The sequence below is a fragment of the Coptis chinensis genome, chromosome 6 (genome assembly GCF_015680905.1).
Source record: "Coptis chinensis isolate HL-2020 chromosome 6, ASM1568090v1, whole genome shotgun sequence".
Taxonomy (NCBI): domain Eukaryota; kingdom Viridiplantae; phylum Streptophyta; class Magnoliopsida; order Ranunculales; family Ranunculaceae; genus Coptis; species Coptis chinensis.
Genome location: NC_141461.1, coordinates 68,508,750 through 68,532,031, shown reverse-complemented (window position 1 = coordinate 68,532,031; position 23,282 = coordinate 68,508,750). Strand labels below are relative to the sequence as shown.

General features: G+C 37.5%; 1 protein-coding gene, 1 long non-coding RNA gene and 1 pseudogene across 2 annotated transcripts; 1 reads left to right on the top strand and 2 right to left on the bottom strand.

The window, feature by feature from the left end:
* The first annotated feature begins 1,482 nt into the window (after nucleotides 1-1,482).
* On the top strand, nucleotides 1,483-6,098 carry LOC147494123 (uncharacterized). Its single transcript, XM_086568841.1, has 2 exons — nucleotides 1,483-2,273; nucleotides 5,566-6,098. Exon 1 carries the CDS (start codon nucleotides 1,555-1,557, stop codon nucleotides 2,263-2,265), a length of 711 nt encoding a protein of 236 aa, XP_086424967.1. The 5' UTR covers nucleotides 1,483-1,554; the 3' UTR covers nucleotides 2,266-2,273; nucleotides 5,566-6,098.
* On the bottom strand, nucleotides 5,711-6,809 carry LOC147494122 (uncharacterized). The gene is made up of 2 exons (XR_015199830.1): nucleotides 6,314-6,809; nucleotides 5,711-5,976 (listed from the first exon to the last, which is right to left on the bottom strand). It is a non-coding gene; the product is annotated as an uncharacterized LOC147494122 (long non-coding RNA).
* Nucleotides 6,810-20,958: 14,149 nt separating this feature from the next.
* LOC147494121 (pentatricopeptide repeat-containing protein At5g48910 pseudogene) lies at nucleotides 20,959-22,756 on the bottom strand (annotated as a pseudogene).
* Nucleotides 22,757-23,282: the final 526 nt, after the last annotated feature.

Sequence of the window (23,282 nt, the reverse complement as noted above, 5' to 3'; positions counted from 1 at the left end):
ATGCCCTTTTCCTTTCTTGCGCATATCTTCAGCCATTAGACATGCTTTCTTAGATCTATTAACCGCATTCCTCACCCCTCTTCCTAGCATTCCTTCCTCTTTATGTTTTTCTTCCATATTAGTAAACTTCCTTTTCCTTGTTTCTCTTTGCTCTGTTGTGTGTGTTGAAAGGCTGGTGGTTTGTTGGTAGAAAAAGGTATTATGGTATGTTTCTAGGTCTGCTTTCATTCCCCCTCCTTGGATTCCTTTCAGTCAGTTGTTTGAATGCTTTCCCATTCCTTCTGACCAACCTAGCCGACTTGAATTGTGTGCTTTTTCTGGCATTGAATTCAACTTGGTTTCCCAACACCGGACTTCTATCAGGTACAGGGGACGGGATAGGAGTGGTTTGGAGTTCCAAGACAGATCTAGGGTTAGAGGGTGGCTGAGTATTTGCCTCCACCTGGTCTGGATATTCGTGTGTTTTGTTGGTGAATGTGCTGTCCCCGCTCAACAAGGGTTCCCCAAATTGGATCAGTTGGGCCGCCCCCCTTTTGTCCACATCCTCGAGGCCCATATCCATATCTGCTTCCGCCCTAACAGGTTCTGTACTTGGGCTAGGCCCAAAAAGGTTATATCCAACAGACCAGAGACCAGCCACTGACATGGCCTGGCTGTCCATATTTATTCCCCTATCTGTATCATCCTCTGTGAAACTATCCGTTATTATGTCAAATGGGCCTGCCATTCTTTGATCCTCTAGACTGTCTTTTCCAACCGCTCTATTCATCTCCTTTGCCCTGTGCTCCTTCTGTGTCAGGTGCCATCTGTCCTCTTGTGCACGTGTCCCTTGAGTTGTACCACGTTTGGGGTTCCCATCACATTCTGAGGAACTCCACAAAAGTTTTCCCACTCAAAAAGAACAAAACGTTGTTGTTAACACTAAACGGGTGCAATGGCATACTGGCATGTATGTTATCATTACTATTACTCAGTGTTTAGAAAACCGGACCGGACCGGTGGTTGAACCGGGGTCCGACCGGAACCGGTAAATTTTCGGTTCGGTTCAGTTAAAACTTGGGTTTATGGTTGGACCCTCGGTCTAAGCTTAAACCGTGGTTGAACCGGCGAACCGGTTCAGCTCTAAACCGGATCAATTTTTTTTTTTTTTATATAATTTTTTTTTTTTTTTTTTTTGAAAAATTGATAATGTGGGGAGTTGAACCTAACACCTAAACAAGATAATCCAAACTCCAAACCAACATACTACTATGTATTTCTTGTATAATAAATTTATTTTGATATATAATACCAATTAATATTGAATTAAAATATGTATTTATTTATTTTATTATTGTAATTATTAAAAAATTTGCTAAATAAACATCAATCGGTCTGACCGAGTCGAACTATGGTTGAACCTGGTTGAACCATTTTAACAAAAAATCGGTTCGATCACCGGTTCGGTTTTCAAAACATTGCTATTACTTCCTTACATAACAAAATCCCTAAAATGCCCATATTTCTTCTTGCTCAAATTCTCAGTTGTAACAAAAATTCATCTCCAACTAAAAAATGTCACAAGAAGATGAGTCACAGTCAACACTAAACGTCAAAATCCTAAACGCAGAAGGCCTAAAAGACAATAAATTCCTAGGAAAAATGAAATCCTACGTAGTTATTTGGATGAACCCACAACTGAAACAAACCAGAAAAACCATAACTAGTCCCACTACAAACCCAACGTACAACCAAAGCTTTTCTTTCCCATTATCTCCCCAAACATTACAAAACCCAAATTCATGCATCACTGTCCAAATCATTTCCCCATCAATTCATAATAAGAAGAAAGTTATTGGGTCTGCCACAATGCCGGTTGGGGACGTGCGGTTTGAGGAACAGGTTTTTGCATTGCAGATTTGGAGACCATCTGGTCGAGCCCACGGTTTAGTTAGACTGTCAGCTTGGGTTGAGTATAGAAATTTATTGGTTGGGCGTTGTTGTGTTACTGGATTTCCTATTGAAGAATCACGACCGTTGAATTTAGACAAATGCGTATCTCGAGGATATAGTTGTGCTGTTCCGTCTGCACCACCTTTTGAGGAGGAAGAAGAGTTATTAGAGTTGGGAAATGATGTAGTACAGTTACTGCCGCCGTTGTCGGTTATTGATGGGAAGGATCCGGTCCCGCCTGATGGTTCTAATGCATTGAGGAGTTTGTTGATTGGTTTTCTTGGTGGTGTTGTTGCTGTTGCTACTGTTTTAGTTGGAAATGCAAATGGTTAGGAATACGGGTATGCATTGCTTTGTTACTGAATTTGTAATTAGTAGTTCATTACTCAATTCTTCTATATGGAAATGTGTGTTAAATAGTTTTTATCTTTACCATTGTATTGGTGCATTGAACAAACTAGAATCTTACCTAGGACTTGTGATCAGTTTTTGTTCAAGTTCTTCTGTGTTATAGAAATTAGAAGTGACTGAGTTTACCATAAATAGGCATCTGTGTCATATATATGTTTGCAGGGGCATCACTGCATAACATTGTTAAGTGCACAAGTTAGGAGTCTTGTTTTCCATCCCATTCTTTGTTCTATTTTGATTTCTTTGTTGTCCTATATTGATTTGACAAAATCTGTCCGTTTCTTTCGAGCAGTTGAAGTAGTATTAAATTATGATTGAATGGTAGTGAATGTCCTGCAAGTATTATAACTTTATTCTAAGAAATCAACCTCCAATCACATGCAAGTTGCTTGAATGGTAGTGAATGTCCCACGATTGTATTATAACTTGAATGGTAGTGAATGTCTGTTGCTTGAAGCATGGTTTTTACTTGATCTTATGAGTTGATAACTGCTCTCGTACAAGTTAAATAATCCTTCGACAGTCATTGTTAAATGCAATAGTTCAGTTTCTCTTTCAACTGCTTCACCTTTCCCACTTTCTCCATTCTGTTCCAGCTTTACTACAATATACCTTAGCACTATGTAGGTTCTATACCTTATTATTATTTACAATAGTGGGACCTAATTTGGAGTTTGTTGACCTCATATTAGAATAGTTAAGGTATCGGGGATGGGGTGCTGAATATTCTGCAGAAGAGATGGCTAGATTTTGTTCCTGTAAATAACCTCTTGCATGTAGGATGGGAATAGCGGTGGTAAGGAAATTACATTTCACATTGTTTTGAGGAGATCGTTGCTAAGATATCCCCAAGCATCTCGCAGCTAATAATTACAACAGCAAAGTTCTAGCTAACCTCCTTCTTTAGTATATGTGGTTGAGTGGTTGACATGCATTGTGATCTTGATGTAGGATCTTTATGTGTTTCAACTTGAAGGTTGAAGGGTTAGGAATTTTAGGTATCATAAAATCGTAAACAGAGTAGTGCTTAAATCAGGAAGTAGGTCACAGATAGCAATGACAATCAGCATCTTGAGGAGAGGAAAGTTTCTTTAACTTGGATGCATCCAATAAACCAGAAAAAACTCTCTGTTGGATGGAACCGTACACTGGAATGCAATGTGCTTGATCCATTGCTTGGTGCAAGCAGAATAAGTAGTAGTCTTACTGCACTAAGTTAGACAAGTGATCTTCTCAAGTTGTTGATGAGTTTGCAATAAATTGAAGAATCTAAGAGTGGAAAAAACACCTCATCACATGACGAAAGTTGAGAAGCAAAATGGTTGTGCACTTGTGTCATTAGCAGGGACTTTGGGGATATCATCTGGTCAGGGAAGAACAATCCTTGTAAAACATTTTGGAGAAATACATGGAAATGACAGTAAGGAGTGCAGGATTGGCAGACTCTGGGGCTTGATTTGGACACTAGCCAGCCTATCATAGAGAGGAAACATGGTGATGATCATGTTGATTAACTGCATTTATAGCTAACGATGTCATATTTGCTAGCGTTTTGGTAGTTTGTTGGGAGCTTGTATTTGGGTCAACATAGGGGGCATAATAATTGTATTAAAAGAGTTCTTTAGAATGGGCTTTAGGTCTTGGGGAGGGTTTTGGTCTTCCAGTGTATAACTTGCTGCACCCTGTTATTGAAATTCTCTCTCACACTTGTATCCCTTTTCCACCCTAGTCAATAAAAACTTGTCAAATTAAAAAAAAAAAAAAAAAAAAAAAAAATTAAAGAAAACTAAGAAGAAGAAGCAAAATGCACATATATATGGGGAAATAAATTGGAAAAAATCGACGAGAAGGTGCTATGACTAGGGTGAAGCTTAAAGAGTACTTGGATGCAGTTCTGGAGTTTATTGCAGTTGCATAGTTTTGCTGAACTCTGTTTTCATTTCTTATCACTAAATATTATTCGTTTTGTATACTAGTAGAATTTGAATTTCAGAGTATTTGAGAAATTAGTATTAATTTGATTGAGATTGAACTTTGAAGATAGTTGAAAATTTTGGAATATAGTTTTGGAAGGGTTCATTTATGTAAGAAGAAAACAAATACATTTGCACCTAAGAAACACATCTTTGCATAGTTTTGCTGGACTCTGTTTTCTTTTCTTATCCCTAAATATTATTTGTTTTGTATACTAGTAGAATTTGAATTTCAGAGTATTTGAGAAATTAGTATTAATTTGATTGAGATTGAACTTTGAAGACAGTTGAAAATTTTGGAATATAGTTTTGGAAGGGTTCATTTATGTAAGAAGAAAACAAATAATCTACCAAAAAAAAAAAAGAAGAAAACAAATACATTTGCACCTAAGAAACACATCTAGTCAATTACACACAGGTACATACTGCACTCCATGAATTCACCTTTATGTATCTGTTGGCTAGTTGTACCAAGAAATCATGCATAGACATATTATTTATGCCTCTTACTTCCATCAGTAAATGTATTGATAACATATACTCTCATTATATAGTTGTGGTCTTCATGCTCCTCACAGGCCGTGGAGTAGATTAGTAGATCGTCTACAAAAGTTAGACTTTAAGACATGGTTTGTTGGATCCATGAACACTGCTACTCATCTATCAACCACGAAAGGCATGACCAAGAACATATAGGAACCATGACAAGTTTTGAATGCCACCTTAGGCACATTAGCCTCACAGACTCCTAACTGATGATATCATGATACTTAGTTTAGAAACTTTGTGTGAAATGATAAAAATTAGTCTGTCTAGTGTATGCACATGCATACGTGTATGTAGGCGTTACACATTAGAGGTCTGATCTAACTAATGCCTAAGAAAAATTGTCTAGTTTGCAGCAGAAAGCATGTGTTGCTTTCGTGCAACTTTAGAGTTCTCCTTTTCACAGTTCTGCATCTAAAGTTGCCTACGGAAATGTAAGTGCAAGACTGCGAGTATCGATGTCCCTGGAAGAGCAAGGACAACCTCATCTTTCTTTTTTTAAATGATGTGTATGTCTTTTTTGTATAAGATGCTGTATCATATTTCAGGTCAGCCTTTTCTCTTTTTGATAGCCAAGTTACCAGAAAATTATTGTTTATATCCAAAGGCATCATGCTGCTCTTATATCCTGATACTTGATGGCAATCACAAGTAATCGTTAGAAGCTAAGTATGCCGTGATTGATTTCTTTCTTAAACTGCAGATGAAATACCACAACTGCTGCTCTTATATCCTGATACTTGATGGCAATCACGAGTAATCGTTAGAAGCTAAGTATGCCATGATTGATTTCTTTCTTAAACTGCAAATGAAATACACAACTGCTGCACACCTGCAATTGAGAAATCGTTTTTCAAGGAGGCACCCTACAACCTACATGATGTTAAGCCTCCAAATTGTCCATGTCAGTATATTGCAAATACAGAAAGAAAAAGAGAAGTAGGCGAAGTATATAATATCTGCCTTGAGTGTGCGTGCATCTTGATGGAAGAAAAACAAGTGATGACACTGGGTTCACGTCAGTTGAGCCATTCGTTCCTGCTAAAATCTGTTGTTTTTGTCTAGCCTGCTGAGAAGCCTGATAGTAGAAAAAGAAGCAAGACCAGGTTAGCACCTGCAGAAATAAGCATCTTCTTTAGTTTTGATGTCTGTGTAGTTACCAGATCGAATAAAAAATTTAAAGCACAGTCAGGCTACCATTTTTCCATTACCAATTCTTACACGGGTTCAAATGTACCAGTCTTTCTATCTTTTACTTTACTAGCATAGCGAAAATATGGAAAAAAGAAAAAGAAAAGAGAAAACGAATACAAGTAGAATAACAGAATTCATAGTGTTGGCGCACCTATGCTGCACTTCTATCAAAATGTACTGATATCCCAATGTATGAGATGATATATCATGTTTCGTCACTATAGTCCTTAAGTGCACTCATGAAACAAGTTATGTACCTATGAAGTCGATAACAAGACGTCCATCAGAGTATCGGCTCGATGGTGTGTGAAAATATGTCTCGCCACTGGGTGGAGGAGCTTGTCCAAATGCTGCAGACCAACCACCAGTGTCCGAATTCGAGTCACCAAAGTTGAAGATGGCTTGAAAATTGCATTCTGCGAAACTTGGACTAGAGTGATATAGCACTGTAATAAGAACATTCAATAAAGTTAAGAAGTGAAGCTCCATGGAATGTGAAGGAAGTGGGATGTGAAAGTCAAGAAACAGAGAAACAGAGAAATGAATAAGTAAGATAAGTTTGGTTGGTGAATAAGCAGGTGAAGAGAAAATAGTTTAATTATATCCTACAGGATTTACGGAAGATGGTCAGGGTCGTCTCAGGGACGACCACCATCATCCACGTCAAAAACATGTGAGGTCATTAGTTACAGCTTATTAGATGACTAGTGAATGCCCGTGCCAGTCGGCACTCTAGACACATTGCTTTTGAACAACACCCCAAGAGAGACCATCTCTATAGTAGCATTGTATCGATGATATAACCATTTCCAACAGTTTTATACTTCATAATCATTTCATACGCATACTCAAGTGAGTTTAATTATTGCAATTCTATGCATTTCATTTCTCACAAACCAACTCATTACACATACTCTTATACATTCATTAATTTAATACATATCAGAATGAGAATGATGAAAATAAAGGGAGAGAGTCTTCAATTAAGAGCATCATCATTTTTTTTTTAAAATAAAAAATCCAGAGAGTCTCCTTTGTATTTTCAACATTTCAAAAACCTAAATCTGTCATAACACGAAAATCAAACAATACAATTCTCATAGATCAACCATACCAAAATATATAACTTCATATTTATACATAACACAAATTACTTCTAAAACTAAAAAGACAACTCATTAAACATTAAAGAAGACTTTGCATAATTTTTCACGGGGCTAATTCTAGTAACGAAAGGGAAAAATAAAATAAAATAAATACTCCATGCCACTTATCGGGTTCCTCATTTCTCTCATTCTCCTCTCTATGCATCTTTGTTCACACCATTCTGCTACCATATGGATAAATCCGCCATGGAGCAAAGACTACAATCATGTCATTTGAAAAATTATGACAATTTAACTTGGTACGCAAACAAACCACATACACATGATTTTTTAGACTTGATACATTTAGCATATTGTTTACAAAAAGAGATGGTTTTCAAAATAAAATAATCTCTATTCTTATTTTTAAGTATCCACGCTATCATCAACAAAAAAAACTATCATAAAACTTACATAGCATATATATGGATACAATATATTCTTTATTTTCTAAATCAATAAAAGTAACATTATTTAATTTCTCTCACTTGCCTTTTCTCATTGGTATCGATGTCCTTAGAAGAACTTACGGGTATCGACATTTGTAGTACAATTTCTTGCATTAGGTGGAAGAAAAGCGGATATTCTTTTGAAGAAGTACATCCGGACATGGCCACATAGAGTTGCCCATGACTGAAAACCGGTGTCCTCAAATCAATGCCAACATATTTCCGGACCGGCCTTGCGACTTATTAATTGTCATGGCATAAGCTAGCGAGCGAGGGGAATTGTCGTCTTGATAGTTTGAAAGGCAACTCTGCATTTGAGGGAGCGGAGATATTCTTGGGATGAGTAGGATTTCCAGCTTTCTCTCGGTCAAAATTTTGGCTTGAAGGACTTTACTTTCGCACATTGAAGCACCATAAGTCGTGTCCCATTGCAAAGCCCATCTTTAGGTGCTATGTTCTGAAAGCAACATTATAGGGCATCCGGGTTTTAACTTGAGATTGAAAGGTGGTAAGCTAGAAGGGTCGAGGGAGTTGAGAAACTTCGGTGGGATAGTGAGCCCCACTTGGATTATCAATATCATCTTCGATGATTTTTATCTGCCGCCAAATACTCAAAAAGCTTCACCAAGAAACAAATTGTGCAACCTCATTAATTGCACTCACATCATCATTACGGGCAGCAAGAATAGTCGCGATCGGTTAAGAAATTTGGAGGCGGTGTGTCCATAACATCCAATTGGGGATAGGCGAGAGAAGATGAGTTCTTGGATATTGGTACACTTGCGTATTCCATTCGGCAATTGTACATATTCTTTGGGATTTGAACCAATCTAAATGAATCAAAGCAAAAATGAATTCATTAGTTTCTAAAATAGTTCGTTTATATATGGAACTAATGGAGAAAAAACATTCTAATTAGAAGGCATTAGTAGCACACCTCCAACAAAAAATGTGAATTCGACCGGTCTCGGACTCTGCCATTTCAAGCCGTGCATGTTACGTACCAAGTGCAAAACTTCTAAATAACTCCAAAGGAAAGAAGCCATAGTGATGCACCAACAAATTGCTCTCGGCCTAGCGGTATAACGGTAGGTGTTTGTCGAAAATCACCACCAAGAACTGTAGTGATACCACCAAATATCTTCTTGTTTCCACAAATATCTTGAAGTGTTCTATCCACAGCCTCAACATAGTATCTATGTTGCATGGGCACCTCGTCCCAAACAATTAGTTTTGTTTCTTTAAATAGGTCAGCAAGGTCAGAATGTTTAGTGAAGCCGCAAAAAGTGGTATCCATCACATCAATTGGAATTTTAAATGTAGAATGGCGGTCGTCCACCGGACAATAATAGAGATGCAATTCGATGATGCCACCATGATGACAATAAGACCCGTCTTTGCGGCGAGGCCTTTGCAATTGTATTATACAAAAATGTTTTCCCCTGTACCCGTTTGCTCCATTCAAAAGAAAAGTTTGCCCTTGTCACCATATCTTGAATCGATCCGCGGCGATATAAGCATGAAGTTGTTCGGCATTAAGGCGACTCACATCAACTGCGACCTCTTCTCCTATGCCTTCATCTTTGAAGTTGGCGTTGCTCCCAAATGAGCTTATTGCCAACAATTTTGCTCCAATCCTCCTTTTGCTTTGGCATGGGCGGAAATCTTCAATGTCTTCCCAGATTCTAAAAGGATTTGTTCCACCGGATATAAGCCGTAATCGCTATTTTATTTGCTCATCTGATTGGATGCGGGATGTCGTGCTTTGTTGAAGCCGGTGTCAAGATCATCACATATACTTCGATGCAAATTTGCTCCAAAGTAGATCTGGTAAGTAAGCGGATGACACTCTAAAAGAATTACACAAAACAACCTCCGTAGTTGATATCCGGTTTTCATTATCGCCTCTTCTAGGCATTGTATCCACTCATCATCGACTTCCAACAGCCCACGGGCAATACATGCTTCTTTGTATGTGCTGTACCGCGGTATCACCGACTTTATAAAGATATGCAAAGGAGGTAGGCCCTTTTACAATGATAAGTAGCAAAGCGTAGATAAAACCTCTCCCCGGCATTGGGGCTTGCAAAATACATCCTACCAATGGAAGGTCCACGAGTCCTAGGAGTCCACTCTTGAGAGTCTTTGTGAAAAACATAGTGTCTTGGAAATTCTTGATAGGTAAATGCTTTCGTGCATTTGGATCTTCAACAACAACACTTAAAGAAAATTTGTCGGTGTTGAGGTTTGGTCTCCGCTCGGGCAAGAATTGCATCCATGGGCTCTTTGCTATTGAAAACAACCCTATGCATGCCTTCCAAATGAAGCCAATCGTTGGACACTTGGAAACTCTTTATGCATTGGATTCTGAAATAGATGCCATGCACTTACGTTGGTCCAATGTACCTTGCATCGATATATTCTTTGAATCTCATCATTTGTTCTGCCGCCACCTTTGTTGCTTTGTCATAGCCTTTGTAGATGTACTTGTTAATATATTTAACAGCTTGACACGATGCACAAACTTCAACATTGATATGGCAGTCAAACATTTCAGACAGATATGCATTGTAGGGAACAACATCTCCATTATCAACTTTAACCATTTTATTCCTCCTCTTCACAAAATATTTCTTGCCGATTGTCGTGCCTCCGTAAATGGAGTACCCTTTTTATCCATAATTGTTTCCTCCACAAACTCTTTTGGATAGGCTTTGGTGCATCGACCATTTTCCATACATGAAGCACTCGGATCTCGATCACCACAGGGGCCATGAACCATGCACTTCTTCACTGTTTCAAACAATGCAGGGTGGGTGTCGGGTCTGGGAATTCGCACATACAAATTTATCCACTTGCTCACTGTTTGGATCTTGTCATCATCATCGCGAGAAATAAAAGGCAATGCATGTGTGGAAGACCGCCACGAAATTCAATGGTATAGACATATGCAACCACCCGGCCGAAGATATCATTCTTCAAGATTTCTTTCATAATTGCTTTTCGTTTCATTTCGAATACCCGTGCAACTATTTCGGGCGAAGTGTGAAGTTTGGTGTTCCTTGGCGCATCTTTAATTTCTGCCAATTAGGGTTTGCATCGTAAGAAAAATATCACGGGTGCTTATAGTGCGGGGTGATAGCCATTGAATCTGAAAAATCTCGTACATGTGCCTTGGACTACCAACATGCGAGGAAGGCAAAATGAACCGTTGGCCAATTTGATCGAGGACTTAATCCCTCAAGTGCAACATCTGTCAAGCACTTGTACACATCCGAACGGATGGTGTCTTGATTTAGTCTAATGTATCGCATGACGGTTACGTTCATATGCAGCCCAAGCATCAACCAAAAATTCATGCAACAATTTACACCCCGGCAAGATGGATGAGTACTCGTGGGTCGTTCAAACAAAGCGGTAGGCGTATCTGATGGTGGGTGAGTCTTGCATTGCTTGGAGCATTTCTCTTGGCGTCCTACAACTTCAAATCGGTGACCAACCCAAATCCCCATAAGGAAACAGAAGAACATAATGCAAAGGCAAATAAGCGGGATGACATTCGCTTATCCGTTCCAACTCATGCCCTCCTCTCAAGCGAAGTACAATATCACGCATGGCATCAACCTTACTCCCATCTCCAGGCAATATCACTGCAATCTCATCAGTTGTCGGAAGGTTGTACCTTCGTCTATCCGAACGCGGATCATAGTGTAGATGGACCGGAACATTGTTGCGGATCATAGTGTAGATGGACCGGAACATTGTTATTCTCAGAAGCATTTTCAGTTAAAACCTCAAATGCTTGCTTATAGATATCACAAAACTTGTGGGTGCGGAAGAGTTTCTTATGCAGTTTTCAACACTTCCCTTGACAAATTCGGATTACGATTGTGGCGGTGATCCAAAGCAGCTAGGGGATCATAAATATAAAGTTGTGAAAACTTAGGTTCCATCCCTGGATCAGGCAACAATGAACCGATTTGATGCCGCAACTCTCCATGAACAGTGAATGAGGTAGGACCACGTCCATGTAACACACGATCGTTAAATTTGCAACCAAATTTGGTAAAGGCATTACACACATTGTATTGCGAATCTGCTCACGGAATAATCTTGCCGCGTTTATTAGATCCTTGAATAAAGATTTAAGTGCGGAGGCAGTGGAGAAAGAAGCGGTAGCTTAACTTTTCCTTGTAAACAACAAGTTCCAAATAAAGGTCGGTTCGCCTTGATTTTGATAAGCTGTTCATCTTTCCAATGAAGGGCCAAACAAAATGGATGAGAGAACATCCATCTTTCCTAGAAAGTGGCGATTTGGAACAGGAAGCACATGGCCTCTATGAGGATTAAAATTTCTTCTTCACTTTCATCAAATCGGTCATATCATGATCACTGCAAAAATAGACCTATGATATATCACGCTTTACGTTATGTTGAAACCTAACATAAGAGTGAGAATTTAAACACTTGACTTACATAGTATTATCCTCACAACTTTGCATTGTAACATCTTCTGTGATAGATGAAGAGGACCCAACTTCCATGATAGGTGAAGAGGACCCAACTTCGTGCGTTGACCTCGTCTTCTTAAAGGAATCTGATATGTAATCAGATATGACGTCTTTTTCCCTCCGTCTCCGATTTTGTTGTGCTATAGTCCTTTGATCGATATCTTTTTCTCTTCGAAGACGTTGTGCAATAGATCTCCGATTAGGAAGTACAATAGAGCTTTGACTGGGAGGCACAATAGATAAGAGATTGGGAGGCACAGTAGATCTTCGATGATGAGAAATAACAGATAAGACATTAGGAGCCGTGGGAGATTGTCGATTAGGAGGCACAACAGATAACCTATCAAGAACGGCGGGAGATCTTGATTAGGAAGGGGATAACCTATTAAGAGCCGCAGGAGATTTTTTATTAGGATGCACAATGGATAACCTATTAGGAGCCGCATTAGATCTTCGATTAGGAGGCACAACAAATAAAACATTGGGAGTCGCAGTTGATCTTCGATTAGGAGGCACATATAGATTAGGACGCACAACATTTCTTTGATGTGGAGGCACATATACCAGATTGGGAGGTTCAATAGGATGGCGTGCTATGGAATTGACTGGGTGAACTAACAATTCCCTTCCTCTCTCTTCCATGCGCTCTTTAACCATGATTGCCTAGGAAGCGTCAATTCGCAAAAATGCAAAGTTAAATAATCAAAATGGAGCTCTAATCAAAGAACACGGCGAAGACTCACAGTAGTAAATTGTTGGACACCTAATTAAAAAGCATCGAGATACAGTTATATGATTAAATGCGAACTTATGGAAGCCGCGAATACCAAACGGAAGCCATTCTTCACCAATGCAAAGATCCAATTAAAATCGCAATTAAAATCAGCGCACCTCGAATCAAAACAATCACTTAACAAATCGGCAATATGCAAGCAGTACAATGTATCAACTAACACTAAGAAAAACAATCTCAAGTTAATACCAATGCAAAGATCCAAACAAAACAACCATTTTCAAAGTTAAATAATCAAAATGGAGCTCTAATCAAAGAACACGGCGAAGACTCACAGTAGTAAATTGTTGGACACCTAATTAAAAAGCATCGAGATACAGTTATATGATTAAATGCGAACTTATGGAAGCCGCGAATACCAAACAGAAGCCATTCTTCACCAATGCAAAGATCCAATTAAAATCGCAATTAAAATCAGCGCACCTCAAATCAAAACAATCACTTAACAAATCGGCAATATGCAAGCAGTACAATGTATCAACTAACACTAAGAAAAACAATCTCAAGTTAATACCAATGCAAAGATCCAAACAAAACAACCATTTTCAAATAACTCACATCAAAACACCCAAATCTAACAACGGAATAGCAACCAGCTCATTTTAATCCAACCAATCAAACACTAAACAACAAAAACCAAGCTAAATTACAATCCAATCCAAATTTCCAATATCAAATTAGATAGATACCTCTAAAATGCCGAAATAATTATATTTCAAATTCTTTTTATCCTCAAGGCAGAGCTTTGAAAACAACGATATCTTGTTGAGGGATGGTGAGGATTTTGTGCGTTGGAGAAACTTTAATAAACAACGATCTTGTTGAGAGATGGTGAGGAACTTTAATAAACAACGCATTATCTTGTTGGAGAAACGAAATAAGCTTTATCCCCAAATACAACCTTAAAATGTAAAAGATGTAAAAGCTTCAATGATTATTGCAACTTCCTTCAACGGTAAAACTGGGATGGCTCTTGTAGTAAAAGCTTCAATGATTGCAACTTCTTTCAACAACAAAAGCTGGGATGGCTCTTGTAAAATTTGGATTGCTGATTTGGGAATCGGAATCGCCTTGTTTGGGAGTAAAGGGAATCGCACCAAACAACACAAAACTCTTCCTTTGATGTCATCTCTACCGTTAGATTTCTCTCAAACAGATCTAGACCGTTCTTTGTTATAGTTTTGTCTTTTAGTGCAGAAAAAAATCCCTATCTTATTAGATAGATCTGGATGTAGTGGTAGGGATACCAATGGGAGAAAACTATGAAGAAATGGAATAATGCATAACAAACGTAGTAGCAGTTCGGTGGCCAGCATGCCAGAAAACTAACAAACACACCAAATTATTTAATTTTCACATTTTTCATTCTTTTTTTTTTCAATAATAATTTATCTTCACAGCTCAAACTCAAAATATATGCTTTATATATTCGCCTGACTTATGAACTGTTGCCACGGCGTTACATGACCGGCAAATATAAGTAGAGTGTTACAGTATAAATTTTCAAAATGCAAACTACGATAACTTCCAATCTGCAAGTTGATTTTCGACGAATTTGTATTCTTGGAATGCTCTAGATTAGATCACACAAGAGGGCAATGGACAGCAATGTAATGTTTGCTAGTTGTAATGAGTATGTATTTAGGAGGATAGAATTTATTGTTAAACTTTGAGGGGTAGCACAATTTTTTTTTTTTTTTTGCACAAACCTTCCATTTCATTAACCCAGAGCAAAAAGTCCGTACAGACATGACTGGACATCATAGAAACCAAGTTTCACCGGCGTAGGAACTTGGCTGTTACATACTAGCGACAGATTAGACGACGTTGATGCTGCCATAAGATGGGCATGTTTGATCAGCTCTCTAGGACAAAAGACAATTTTAAAGAAATTGAAACTAGTTTTGAGATGATAAATCTCATGCAAAATTCCTACAGAAGACCAAGAAACAGCTGCAGATTCTCCATTCAGTTCTTGAACTATGCTCTTATTATCGGAACAGACTACCACTTTGCTAACACTTAGTTGACGAGCTTGTGCCAATCCTGTTTTTACTGCTTGCAGCTCTGCCTCTTCAGCTGATCCTGCTGCGATGTGCTTGCTTCCTGCATAGCAAATATCATAATTCCATCTATTCATTGTATAGCCAACACCAGCTTGCAAAGATATAAAACTGCCATCACAAGCAAGCATAAAAATCTCTGAAACATGCACTTATGGAATCAGATACTTCAAAACAATAGGAGGAGTATTAGGAATAATACTCTTACGTGCTTGCTCAAGCACCTGAGTATGAGAAATGGCCTTATAATGAGGATCAAAAACCAAAAAAATTCTATCTAACCAAATCATGTATGCAATAGATGCTAGGATAGATAAATTATGAGTAATGCTATCTTTTGAGTTACCATTGGAGATAACTTTTCTAACCACATCAGAGACAGTAAAGTTTGGAGGCCAAATTTGGAAACACATGGCAAGGGGGGAAGCAAACCAAATCTTATCAAGACTAGGGCAGCTAAAAATAGCATGCTCTATACTCTCTCACCTGGTGATCGACAAGCGAGGGCAGATGGAAACATAACATACATGCCTGTCAAATAACAACTTCTTAGTAGGCAAAATACCATTAAGCAGCTTTCCACATGAAGAGCTTAATACGATGGGGGTATTAATATTCCAAACATGACTCCACATAGATTTAACAGATACCATAGACCTGATAGGACTAAAATCCTAAGATTGACTTAGAAACCAACTGTAAACTAATTTGACAGTGAATACACCATTTTTTTCTAAAGGCCAAAATATTTTCTGGTCTAAATCCAAAGAAAATAACTTAGCTTGTAAAATCTCATCCACAATAGCTTTAGTGAAAATCGTATCTAACAAACTAGTATTCCAAGAATGAGAAACATTATCAATCACCTCAAAAACATATCTAACAGAGGTCAGAGGGTTGGGTTGAGGTCCAAAAGGCTTCTTAAAAGGAAGAGAAGGGATCCAATTATCATCCCAAATGCTAATATTATTACCATCAGTTATTCTCCAACAATGAAGGTGAGAAATATCATTTTTTACCTTGATAATGTTCTTCCACCACTTAGAAGCAGAACTACTCTTTTTCGCATGCAAGAAATGAACATGACGAAAATATTTAGCGTTAATAAGCTTGACCCAGAACAACTCAAGCTCTGTCAAGAGCTTCCAACATAACTTAGCTATAAGAGCTTTATTTTGAAACCAGGAATGCTTGAATCCGACACCACCCAAGCTTTTCTTACGACAACATACAATCCAATTTAACAGATGCAGCTTATAACTACCATGCTCATTATGCCCCTACCAGAAATTAACATTTATCATGTCTAAAGAATGGCAAAAAGCTTTAGGAAACAAAGTAGTTTGCATAGAATAAATAGGGAGAGCAGATACTACACTTTTAATGAGAGTACTACGACCAGCCATAGACAAAAACTTGTTATTCCAGTTGTTAATACGAGAGAGCACATTTTTCATAATGCGAGAGTTACTAATATGATTAGGCTTCACCGGGTTAAAGTCAATACCTAAATAAGAATTACTAGTATTAGCTAAAAGTATTTTGAAAATCTTAAGAGATAATTTTTTTATGCTTATGATGCAAGTTATGACTAAAAATCAAGGAAGATTTACTAAAATTGACAGATTGACCAAACATAGCACAATATTGGGTTAAACTAGTTAAAAATTGATGTGCTTCGTCAATATTAGCTTGCATGAAAAGAAAACAATCATCAGCAAACATAAGGTGAGTAACAGGCACTACTGATCGAGAAATATGAATACCATGAATATGCTTCGAAGTTAACAGAGAGGAAATCTTCCTAGATAAAAACTCAGAACATAAAATGAAGATGAAAGGGGATAAATGATCCCCTTGTCTAAGACCTCTAGACGCAGTAAATTTACCAAAAAAGGAACCATTAAGGTTTATGGAGAAGGAAGTAGAGGTTAAACAAGTTGTAATCCAACTAATCCATTTTCAACAAAACCCAAATTGCTCCAGCATCTTCAAAATAAAAGGCCACTCAAGTTGATCAAATGCTTTATGCATATCTAATTTTAGGGCCATACAACCATGAATACCTTTTTTCCCTTTTGAGTTTGTGAAGAATCTCATGCAGGATGATAGTATTATCTGAAATCTGCCTCTGGTTAACAAAAGCAGACTACATAGGAGAAATTAGCTTCCCTAGAAAGGGCTTAAGCCTATTAGCTAGAATTTTAGATATGATTCTATAAACAATATTACATAGACTAATAGGTCGATAGGAACTAACTTTATTAGGATGAGGTATCTTGGGGATGAGAGTAATATTTGTATGGTTAAAAAACTGTAACAAATTATTATTAGTGATCGAAAAATTCATGTATAACATGTAGTAAATCATTTTTAAGCAAATCCCAGTTATCTTGATAGAATAATGGAGTAAATCCATCAGGGTCAGGAGCCTTACCTGGGTCCATAGCAAAGAGAGCAGCATGTATCTCGGATAAAGTGATAGTTTGAGTTAATAGGTCATTATCGATCTAGTTCTGTAATCATACTTTCTATATAGGGAATGTGGTCAGGGATGGATGGAGTAGAGGAGGTAAAAAGCTTTTGATAAAAGTCAACAATATGAGCACCAATGTCTTGCCTGTTATTCAACCAAATATCATTTTCATTTTTTAACAAAAGGATTTTATTTTGATTTCTCCTACCATTGGCTACATTATGAAATTTTTTTGTGTTATTATCACCCAAAGAGAGCTTTAAAAACCTGGATTTATCACGCCAGTAGGTTTCCTGTTTAAGGTTAATCTCACTGATCTTATTTCATTTTCCAAAGCAATTGTATTATATGAGGGATTGGTTAACTGAATTTGACTTAAGATTTGTAAAAGATGTTGTACTTCGAAATGACTTTTGTTGAAGTGAGATTTATTCCATTTTAGCAGTCCACTCTTTACATAATTCAGGTTAGTAAGAAAAGTGGAGGCCTGAGTTATAGGAGACCAGTTTTGTTGAACGATTTCTTTGTAGGAAGGATCCTGTGTCGAGGCACTTTGAAAATAAAAGGGTTTTCGTGTTTTAGCTTGCTTTGGATTTGAGTAAAAAAGGATCATACTATGATCAGAATGAATGATTGGAAAGGTGAAAAGAGTAGCATTTGGAAAAGATTGAAAAGCAAGTTCATTTAAAAGCCTTTATCCAGCCGCTCTTTTATTAAACAGAGGAGGTTTTGATTGTTAGACCAAGTGTAATGACTCCAGAAAAAACCAATGTCATGGATGTTGGCATCATACACTAAATTTGCAAACTCATTTGAAGATTTTGAATGGTGATAAGGTTTGCCAAAATTTTCCCATGGATGTAAAAGTTCATTAAAGTCCCTTATCAAAAGTCAAGCATCCATCATGAATTGTTGTTGATGTCGAAGGCGTTGCCAGAAAACAAATCGTTCTTTTGGTTTTGGTGGAGCATAGATGAAAGAGACAAAAAAAATTGAAGGATTGTGAGGAAAAGACATTTCTGCATGAATAATGTTTTGGGAGGCAAAAATAATTTTCAAAATAATGTTAGAGTTCCACATAAGCCAAATGCCGCCACTGAGGCCTACTACAGGAAGAAGAAACTTATGAGGAAAAGGTAATGCATGAGTACGCGTCTTACTATCGTGTTCATTCGCTTTAGTTTCCATTATATAACATATATCAAACTTATGAATTGAAGTTGGAATTGCTGCTGGATATAATTAACTGTAGAGCTCTTTTTACTGCCTCTACAATTCCAAGATGCTATCTTTAAGTGAGAGATGGAGGTGGCCATTGAGTGTAGTTAGAGAAGTCCGAAAAAAAGAGATCCACAGAGAGGTATGCGTGATAATCAGAAGAAGTTGAGCTAACAGATAAATGATTATTAGGTGTTGGTCCGGCATTGGATTCCCCTCAAGGCCATTGGCTAGGTAGTACCGGTCGAATTTCCAACCAGGGCCCCGGGATTAGTCAAGGTGTGCGTAAGCTAGCTCAGATACCCGGTTAGCAAATAATAATAATAATAATTTGTGTTGTTCAGAAAAGGCTAGCGGTGCAAATTGTCGCGTGCTTGTCCCTACTATATATATTCTAATTTTTATATGAGATATAATATTTTTCTAAAAAAAACAATAAAAAAATAGAGAAAAGGATTATGCTGTAATAATATTGTAGTACACTGCATAATTGATCAGAATTGTGATAGAGGAGTGGCATTGCGTGGCTAGGTCATCCTTTATGTGAGGCAATGGACACCCACCACACACACACAAAATTTAATATATATATATATATATATCTCGGTTAGGCTAGAGTGCCACCCTTATTGTGCCACTCTTATCTCACATCCCTCCTGGTCCGTCAGATCTAATCTAAGTCTCAAAAGATCTAGCTCTCCAAATTTCAAACAACAAAATAAGGGTAAAAATGTCTTTTCCTTCTCATCTTCTCAAAAAAAAAAAAAAAAAAAAAAACAGATCTGGATCAATTCCGTGAAAGATGACCCCATTAGTTAGAGGATCAACAACTCGAGAATAATAACAGTTACATTGTAAAGCGAATAGCAATTTTAAACAGATATAAAAGGGCATCTCGACTTTGCTGAAAAACATGTTCCAATTTGTAACAAAGCCCTTTTAGTTCTTTGCATGTTAGTGAGCTAAAAGAGTTTATTTCCCTTTGTGTTTCAATTATTTTTCTTTCGTCGTCTCTTCTATTAATTTCTTTTGTTTTATGGTTGGTGCTAGAAAACTGTTTGATGGTAGTTTGAATTTAGATGTTATTTCTTGGACAGCAATGGTGTTGAAATTCAAGGAATATCCTATAGCGGTTCAAGCGGGTACAATAGAGTGATGAATGCTATCTTAGGGCATCACCAATGCAGGCCTTTAAAACCCAGGGCCACGTCAGTATTTTGAAGGGCCACGTCAGCGTTTTGGAGGGCAATAAGGAGGAGCTAAAACTCTATATCAGGGGTGTTCCAACGGAGAAGATGACTACTCCTTTATAACATGTAAAACAAGACTGAAAAATCAAAAAGTGAAGTCACGTGCTGACTTAAGTGAAGTCATGTGCAAAGTTTTGGGCTTCAGGTTCTTTATAAACATCTGTAGAAATGAAGACAAATATCCAGGATGGTTAAATTGGAGGCCCATTTAGAGGCTGCATTGGAAACAGTTTTTTGCTAAAGTCCGTTAAATTTAGAGATAGAGGCCCGTATCCAGGCCCCATTGGTGATGCCCTTAGCCGCTAGTTTTCAAACTTCAAGATTATAAGGTGCATTTTTTGGAAGAAACAAACCCAAGTTATATGAAACGTAAACTAAAGCTCATGAAACCCATCATTGAAACAACCTCAGGTAGAGGATATCAAGCAATTGTTTCAGTCACGCGAGAAGTCCTCTGTTAGTTTCAAATGTTGAATAAAATTTTCTCCCCTGTAATTTTGGAAACATTGAAAGCTTTAGTGTATCACCTCAGCTCTTGCTACCAGTTTATGGACTACTTTGAAATTTATATGGTCCATATGTACAAAATTGTAACAGTTTGTACGGTTTCTCTCTTTCTCATGTGAACTGGATGCTTACATACAACTTTTATATACTTTTACATGGTTTACAATGTACTCTCTCATGTTCTAACATTCTTAACAAACGACAGGTACATTTTGTTATGGGAATGTTATCATCTCTTATGGCACCAACAGTTGGTTCATGGTCAGAGCGATCAATTGGAAAATGTTACATGGGTTTTAGTGTATGCACACTTCAAGACAATATGAAAAAATAAATAACGTCTCAATAGAAGGATAACTTGATCGAGCTCTAAAATCACAGAGTTTTAGGAGCATGTTTGGAGTAATTGCTGTTAATAGTTGAACCGATATTGCTAACAGAAACTTCTGCGAGTGTGTCCGGATATGGAGAGTGATTCTGACAATTAAGATGAGCAACTGAATGGATTCAAATTGGTTACTTTCATAAACAGATCACTTAATCCAAATAATAGAGCCTAGAGACGAGGGAACAACTGAACAAGGCCTCTTTTACAAGGATTGGAATAAATTAACATCCAACAGAAAGTTATCCTTACTACAGTCAACTACATGCAACTGAGAAAAGGGCATATAGTTGCCAATGCCACACAGACCCCTTCAGTCTTCTTACAAGAACATCCTTTGCAGAAGTATTTTCTGTCTCTAGTAACTTTTGTAGTTTTCTCAACTACGCTTTCCAGCTTAAGGTTACAAAAAATGCACCATTGACCATTGTATCTCTAACCAGGGATTAATTCAGTGATCACATCATCATCAAGCCCAACAGCCTTCAATTGCGTTTTTATCACAACCAATAATGATGTAATGTCCTCCATAAGAAAATGAGATCTATCTCCAGCTACAAATTCGCAAACAACACCATCCACTTCAATGGAACTACACCCAGGTACCTTTCTGACATTCTTGTTCTCCATGTCCTTCCTGACCTTCGCCACATCTTCCTATTGGTTTTCTGAGGCATACATGTTAGAAAGAAGAACATGAACTCCACAATGGTCAAGACTCCGTTGCATAAGGCCATCCGCTGTTTCTTTACCCAATTCAACATCTCCATGCATTATGCATGCATTGAGCAATGCGCCCAAAACATATGAGTCAGGCTCCATCGGCATCTCTCTGACAACTCTTTTTGCCTCTTCCAGCTTTCCTGCTCGCCCAAATAAATCCACCAAGCATCCATAATGCTGGACTCCTGCCTCAATTCCATAAACCCTAGACATGCTTTTGAAGATTTTCCATCCTTCTTCCACCAGTCCCATTCGACTTCATGCACTTAATACACATATAAACGTGACTTCATTTGGCTTAACACCTTCTTCTTGCATCCTAAAAAACAACTTAATTGAACTCGCACTCTGACCATGATTGGCTAGTTCATAAATCATAGAAGTAAAAGCAAAGACATCTCTCTTTAACATCTCATTAAAAACATGCCAAGTTGTTTCTATACATCCACACTTTGCATACATATCAATAAGAGCAGTCCCCAACACTCTATCAAACTCAAATCTATACCTATCAACATAAGCATGAATCCATCTCCCTTGATCAAGTGCCCCAAGGAAACCACAAGCCGAAAGTGCACCAACAATGCCTGCATGATTAGGCCTAAGCCCAGCAAGTTGCATCTCATTAAAATGCTCCAAAGCCTCTTTAAACATCCCAACTTGAACATACCCAGTGATCATAGCACTCCAAGAAACTGCATTTCTCTCAGGCATTTCATCAAACAAAATTTTAGCCGCTTCAATTTGCGCATCCTTCACATATCCATTTACCATTGCTGTCTAAGAAATAACATCCAAATTCAAACTACCATCAAACAGTTTTCTAGCACCAACCATAAAACGAAAGAAATTAATAGAGGAGACGACGAAAGAAAAATAATTGAAACACAAGGGGAAATAAACTCTTTTAGCTCACTAGCATGCAAAGAACTAAAAGGGCTTTGTTACAAATTGGAACATGTTTTTCAGCAAAGTCGAGACGCCCTTTTATATCTGTTTAAAATTTCTATTCGTTTTACAATGTAACTGTTATTATTCTCGAGTTGTTGATCCTCTAACTAATGCGGTCATCTTTCACGGAATTGATCCAGATCTAATTTTTTTTCTTTTGTTTTTGAGAAGATGAGAAGGAAAAGACATTTTTACCCTTATTTTGTTGTTTGAAATTTGGAGTGCTAAATCTTTTTGACGGACCAGGAGGGGTGTGAGATAAGAGTGTCATTATAGCCTAACCGTATATATATATCTCTACACTATATCATAGCCGGGATATCAGTAACCACACTTTTCAACCGAATAAGCTATTTCTAATCTTTCATGTTTTACAATTTAGAAACACCTCCCTCAATTATTCTAATCAGCTTCCTCCGTTTTAAGTAATTTACAAAAAACTCTTTTATTGAAATTAGAATTAGCTTTCATATTATTTAAAATAATTTAAAAACCTCCTTCACGCCATTGAAATTATAATCAACCCCTCTTAATTTTTTATATTGTATTTTAAAGATGTCAGAGCGATAGGTTTAAAGATTTGAAAAAAACCGATGCGTAGCACGGTTCGCATACTTGTATATATATATATGAGGAGGGATAGAGGCACATTCACTGTAGCCACATTCTAGCCACATTGTAAATTAATCCAAGTAAAATCGTGGACTTAAAAGTTGAATTAAAGGCTGAATTTTTGTGGAGATGATCTCCCCACC

Coding starts and splice junctions, on each gene's coding strand:
- LOC147494123 (XM_086568841.1), top strand. CDS start 1,555: ATGTCACAAGAAGATGAGTCACAGTCAACACTAAACGTCAAAATCCTA.